This window comes from Alligator sinensis, unplaced genomic scaffold, assembly GCF_000455745.1.
Source record: "Alligator sinensis unplaced genomic scaffold, ASM45574v1 scaffold827_1, whole genome shotgun sequence".
Classification (NCBI taxonomy): Eukaryota; Metazoa; Chordata; order Crocodylia; family Alligatoridae; genus Alligator; species Alligator sinensis.
Genome location: NW_005842726.1, coordinates 261,447 through 267,818, shown reverse-complemented (window position 1 = coordinate 267,818; position 6,372 = coordinate 261,447). Strand labels below are relative to the sequence as shown.

At 41.3% G+C, this 6,372-nt stretch overlaps 1 protein-coding gene across 7 annotated transcripts in view; it reads left to right on the top strand.

Moving 5' to 3' along the window:
- Positions 1–6,372, top strand: part of PHKB (phosphorylase kinase regulatory subunit beta) — a 209,935-nt gene that overhangs the window by 56,111 nt on the left and 147,452 nt on the right. For all 7 annotated transcript variants that reach the window (XM_006034336.3, XM_006034337.3, XM_025216320.1 and 4 more), the window contains one exon: positions 1,231–1,311. In XM_006034336.3, coding sequence (XP_006034398.1) covers positions 1,231–1,311 — 81 coding nt within the window. The remainder of the gene's footprint in view (positions 1–1,230; positions 1,312–6,372) is intronic.

Below are 6,372 nucleotides of genomic sequence, written 5' to 3'. Positions count from 1 at the left end.
CCCCCCCTCGCTTCCTCCTTTACTTCCCTCTTTTCCACCTCCAAGCTTACCTGTGACCTCCAGCCCCATCTGAGAGGACCAGTAGAGTCCTGGCTCCTGTTCACACCCCCTCTCACTATCCCTGTAGCAGCAAGTCACAGCTGTGCACGTCTGAGACGGCATTAAGCTTTAACCTTTGACTGCTCTGAAACTGCTCTAACTTTATGATGACATAAGGTTCCATAGGTTTAAAATGTTTTAAAGGTAACCTGTATGTAACAGCACGCATAAGTAACAACATATTATAGACTCACTACAGCATTTTTCCTCATTTTCAGTCCTAGCCCTTTTTCTGGGATTATACTTTAGGTTTTGTTAGTTTGGAAACATGTTCGTCAGCATATTAAAATAAAGAAAATTAAAGGACAGTCAAATATGGTGTCCAGAATATGTTTCTCAAAGGCAAATGGTGAAACTTAAGTCTATTTTTTTCTTAAAGTATGTTACTGTTTAAAATGACAGTTGATAGTCCACTAATTTAGTTTGTGAATCAGTGAAGTTATATGAAACTTGTCTTACACAATGATCATATACAAAGTTTACATTTTTCATTTGTGTTATTGATGTTTCTTTAGGTATTCTGGTGCAAACACTAAGGCAGTTGATGTTGATGACTAATGGTCTATTAAGTTACAGAAGAAAACAACCCATTTTTTTCATAAATATAATCACGTGCTGAATAGTTGATTAAAATTAATGCTTTCCTTCAGGCGGTTGCATTAATATTAGTTTGGGGTGAAATGGGCTGCTTTCCAGATATGATGCCTACTGCTTAAGCTACTACTCACCTTCTTATAGTGCTTTACTTGCCAATAACTTGTCATTTAAATAAACTTGAGACAGCTTGTCATAAGCGATTGTGAAATAATTGCCTGTGGGTCAACATAGTATTCCCAAGCAAAAATGTCTATTATCATAGTTTACAAGTAAATCTTTAGAAAATAATTTTGTAGGAGTTCATAATATTGCTTGTAGCAGTTCTCCTGATCGAGCATGTTGTGTCATTGCACATACATTATTGTGTTGTGCACAAAGGATGATATTTTTTCATAACTAAATCAGCAGCTCCTAAATGTCATCATAGAGAACTAATTTCTGTACATCTTGTATGCTTTTTTCCCTTTTGGAATTCAGCATATCATGACCCTATAAAACTAAAGATTAATAACCAGCTTTAATTGTCCTTTTTAGATAAATGCTGTGTCACTATTTCTTCTCTACCTGGTTGAAATGATATCCTCAGGACTGCAGATTATCTACAACACAGATGAGGTACTGTTTTCTGTTATTAGTAAAATATATACTGAAAGTTTCTCTTGGCTCTTACTTAAATTTTGAACTCTAAACATGACTTGTTTCTATATTTGTTGTTGGTCACTTGGTTTTAATGACTATCATTAAATAAGCTGGCTACATAATGAGTGGTAAAATGTTACAGCAACAAAGAATACATAGAACTTGATTAGACAAACTTTTATAACATTAAGACATATCAAGGAACCATAACAGTTGAAAGCTACCAGGTTCTTCTGGGATAGATACCTTCCAGTTATGCAATTCTGATCTTTCACCAGTGTCAGTGGCTTGAAAGCAAATTAAGATTTGAATGTCCTATTTATTTGTTTTTGCATCATTGTTGCCTCAATCAGTGATAACAAAAGTTGCATGTATCAAAGAAACACTGTTGTTAGGGATCTCAATAAATCACACTGAAAGTGTCCCCACAGTGGCTCCTTTAATGTGTTTCATTTTGCCACGTGACCTTCCCCTCCTCCCCCCGATTGTTAGGGGGGGCCCACTGACCAGGCTGTTTGCTGCTGATCGTCGGGGAAGTGAAAACCATAGCATATTTAAAACCTCTGCCAATGGGAGGAGGAGGGGCAGGGGGAAGCTAGTGGCAAAATTAAAAAGGAGCCACTGCAGGGGGCGCTTCTGGTGTGATTTACAGAGATCCCTACCTATTGTGAACCACAGATCAATTATAATAGTGAAGTTTTATCGTGAAAATGTTAGGAGAGTAGCTCTAATACCAGTTGCAAAAACATCCTTTCATCTGTCTTGCTTGTAGACTAGGAGTTTTGCACAGGATAACATGTCCAAGCATGAGCCACGTGCAAAAGGAAGTGTTTCAAGCTCTGAAAAGGATGTTTACAGAGATGATCTCACCCATCTCTGAAATCTAATTGTGTTATAGATGATGGGAGGAAGAAGTAGGAATTGCTAACGGTGCTTTATGATGGTAATTTAAAAATTTTTGTCAATGTGGATGAAGTCAGTATTTCTAATCATGCTTCTGAAACAATTTAGGTTTAATGAAAACAACTAGTAGTTTCATTAGTATAGCTGTGTATTTGTCAGGCTTCGCAACTCACATAGAACACAGGTAGGTCTTTACATTAACTAATGTGACACAGGAAAGAGATCTTGGAGTCGCATGGACAGTTTGCTAAAAACATCACCTCAGCATTCAGCAGCTGTCAAGGGCAAACACAATGTTAGGCATTATTAAGAAGGGACTTGTAAATGAATTGGAAAGTATTATCGTGACCCTTTTTATAAATGTATGGTCTGTTCATGCCTTGAATACTGCCTGCAGTTTTGGTACCTCCCTCCCCACTCCCCCCGCTAGTAAGTAGGGCTATGCGAAACAGCACTGTTCTGTTTCGCCTTGAGTTTCGATGGAACAGTGTTTCGTATCGAATTTCATTTTGATTCGAAACAGCTGTTCCGTTTTGCTTCATTGAAACAGTGAGGCTGTTTCGATGTTTTGCTAGTTTCCCCAGTGCCCAACTGGGCTGATTTCCTTTCCCCAGCCTGATGTAGCTGGGGATGGGAACTCAGCCCAGCTGGACTGACTTCCTATCCCCAGCACTATGGTCAAAATGTTTTGACTTTCAAAATGTTTCGACTAGCCTCATTTTGTTTTGAGGCTGTTTCAAAGCCCTTTGCTTAGTTTCAATTTTGCTGTTTCGACCTCAAAATGAGTCTAAACAGCATCGAAACAAAATGGCCGGCGAAATTTCGCACAGCTCTACTAGAAAGGATACAGAGGAGGGCAACAAGAATGAATTGGACATGGAGAAGCTTCTGCATGAAGAGAGACTAAATAGACAGGACTTCTCCTTTTATGAAAGAGATGCTCGAGGGGAGAAATAATAGAGGTTTACAAATATTAAATCATGCAGAGAAAGCAAATAGGTACTTAACTATTTGCTATCTCTTGAAATTTGAGAATGAAAGGACATAACATTAAACTATTGGGTAGTATGTTTAAAACTGTCAGAGTTTATTTATTTATTTGCAATATCATGCAATTTAACTTGTGGAACTCATTGCCACAAGATGTTGTGGAGGTTGATCATTTAACACAGGTTAAAACAGGAATGACCAAAATCACAAAGAAAAGGTCTATCAGTACATATTGAATATAGAAGGGAGGTATGCAACCTCTGAATCTGAACTTACTAAACCTCTGAATTCTGGAAGCTACAGAGGGAGAAGAGCAAGGAGTGGAAAATTCTTTACACTGTATTTTTTCACATTTAACGTACACCTTTTTTCACACAAAAAAAAACAATTCGTGGAAATTAGTATGCACATTATATGAGAGAGAAACAGATTTCCCATGGGTCTGGAAAGTTGGCAGTGGAAGAGTGGTAACAGTTAACTTTGCCACATTCCCCTGCCACCAGGTTTCCAGACCCGTGGAGCCCCATGTCCAGATGATATAACTCAGTATCCTGAATAGAGTCAATGTACAGGGTCAGTCCACAGCCATACCCCACACATGGTCTTGGACCTGGCGCACTGGCTGGGAACTGATGTGTCAGGTTTGGGAGCCAGCATGTGTCATGGTCCTGGTATAGTTCCCATCTGACCTGCAGGACTAACAGCTGGCTTGTCTTCCTAGCTTCTGCTACTCAGTTCCTCTGTAAAAATATTTTTTCCTCCTTAATGCTTTTCAGAAACAATGCATAGTATATACAGGAGCATGTTAGCTGCAAGAAAGAACGTTATACCCTTGTAACAGGGAGCCAGGGACTCCCTGTTATTTTAAGGGTGGCAAACAGCTGCAGGGAGTCCCAGGTTCTGAGAGGTGCTTACCAGGAGCCAGGAAAGGCTGGTCAGTAAGGGATAGATAGGCTGCAGGCACCCAGCACAGGATAAGTGGTTCAGCAATGAGGCAGCGGGGCAGAGAGGCCAGAGTGGCAGAGTGCCAATTGCAGTTCTGGTAGCGCAGCAATAGTAGTGTAGGACAGAGCTCAGCCTGGAGAAGAGGGATACTATTGTAACAGTTATGCCAGTTTACGAACCTAATGGAGGACCCTTGCAGCTGTCCACAGGAAGGCACATGACTCTCAGGGCGGTGGCTTGGTGAATATATAAGCCCAAGGCTGAGTCTAGGGAGGTAGTCTGGCCCTGCAGGCTAGAGGGGAAATTGCTCCTGAGCAGAGAGGCTGCAGAGGCTTGCTGGGCTGACTCCTGAGTTGACGTGGGGTACTGCATGTAAGACGGATGGCTTGCAAGGGAAAATGACCAGGGTAGGGACAGGTTTGGGTTGCACCACCAAGGAGCTGAGATTTATGTTCGGACCCAGTGTGAGGCAGTTTGTTCTAGCCAGCAGGCTTATTTTGTTTATAGTTTAGACTGCTGGTTTGGGCTGGGATTGGCAGGGGAAGAAGGAGGTCCCATTTGGATGCCTAAGAGCATGAGAACATTTGAAGACTGAGGGACAAGTCAGGGGATTGGCAGGGCCTGAGTGGAGTGACCCCTAAGCCCAGGAAATGGCTGTATCTTGGACTGAGGCTGAGGACCCACTGCAACTCTTAAAGACACAGAGGCCTGAAAGGGGCAGATCATGGACTGGGGCTGAGGGTCCATCTAGACAGTTAACTGGTAACAACTGTGAGGTATGAGCATAGCTGTAGGGGAAGTCAGAGGCCACAAAATTGTCCTTTAAGGCCCATGGTATGCTGGTGCATTGATCAACAACAGACAAAAAGTTGCTCTGGGGTCCTGGGCAGCCTCCTTTTTCTGAAGTTAAGCAGTTACTTGTAGAAAGGTGTGACAGGAAAGAGGGTATAAGGGAGAATAGGGAACCAGAGCAAAGCAGGATCTATATGGCCAGTGGGGGTGTTACTAGAGTGGCTAGAGACCTACTTCTGCTACAGATCTGTTCACTCTTCTGCATGCACTCTTGTCCACTGCATGAGATGGGAGTAGATGCACCTATTGTCTGTGCCGGTAAATGGTAGTTCTTATGAATAGCTAATACTTTTAAAACACTCTTCTCCAGAATTTATTTCCTTTCTCTCATTTCACATAGGTTTTATATGAAATCTAAACCTGTCACTTTTTTTCAAAAACTCATTCTTTCCTGAAGAACTCTGGTGGACATTAATCAAATAAAATATGTATTCCAGGAAGTTGAATGGAAATGTAAAATTATGCAATTTTTGGTGTGTTAAATTGAAGGTAGCAGACACAGTTTACAACTTAAGAGCAGGCTACTTTTCTCATTGACCTGATCCATAATTTGCTGATAATAACTCTCTTTTAGATCAGTAAGCCCTTTTCATATGTACATTGTTTCAGGAGATTTATTTTTGTTTGGCTTATTGGGTCTGATCTTGTATTATAGTTGGAAAAAGTTTGCAAAAACATAATAACGTTTAAATTATACATTTTACTTATTAACAGTTCCTCTTGTTTGTTAGCTACCTGGCCCTGGCTGTTAAATGGTAGAATTTTTGGGGAGACTGGATGATTTCGGGGGTCCTGGTTGTCTCTGTTTAAAAATTGCAAATTCTCAGATTAAACCCCCCAAAATCTGTTTTTCCACAAGTAAAATGAAAATCTACTCTGTGTGTGTGTGTGTGTGTGTGTGTGTGTGTGTGTGTGTGTGTGTGTGTATCAGTGGAACACAATGTTTTATTGCTATATTTACAATTTTAAAGCAGTTTGGAAGCCTACCAGTGCATCAGTCATTATAATAAAATAAACTCTAAATACATATATATTTTCTGTTAGATTTTGGGTTTTTTTTATTATGGAAAATCAGAGTTCCCCCTGACCCCTTCACTCACCAGAACATGGGTCCAACTGTGGCTGTCTCTCCACTGCTTTGTGGCACTGAGCAGCCCTGATGCAGTGCCCATGCTGGTGCCCCTTATTCCCAAGCCACAGCCCCCCTTGCCTACTGGTGCCCCTTGCTCCTGACCCTCTGCTCCCAGACCCCCCAATGTATGAGGAAGAGGGTGGATGTGTGGGGATGGAGGGGTGTGGGAACAGGTGACATGGGGGTGGGGAACGTAGGCCACGTGTTGGGGGCAC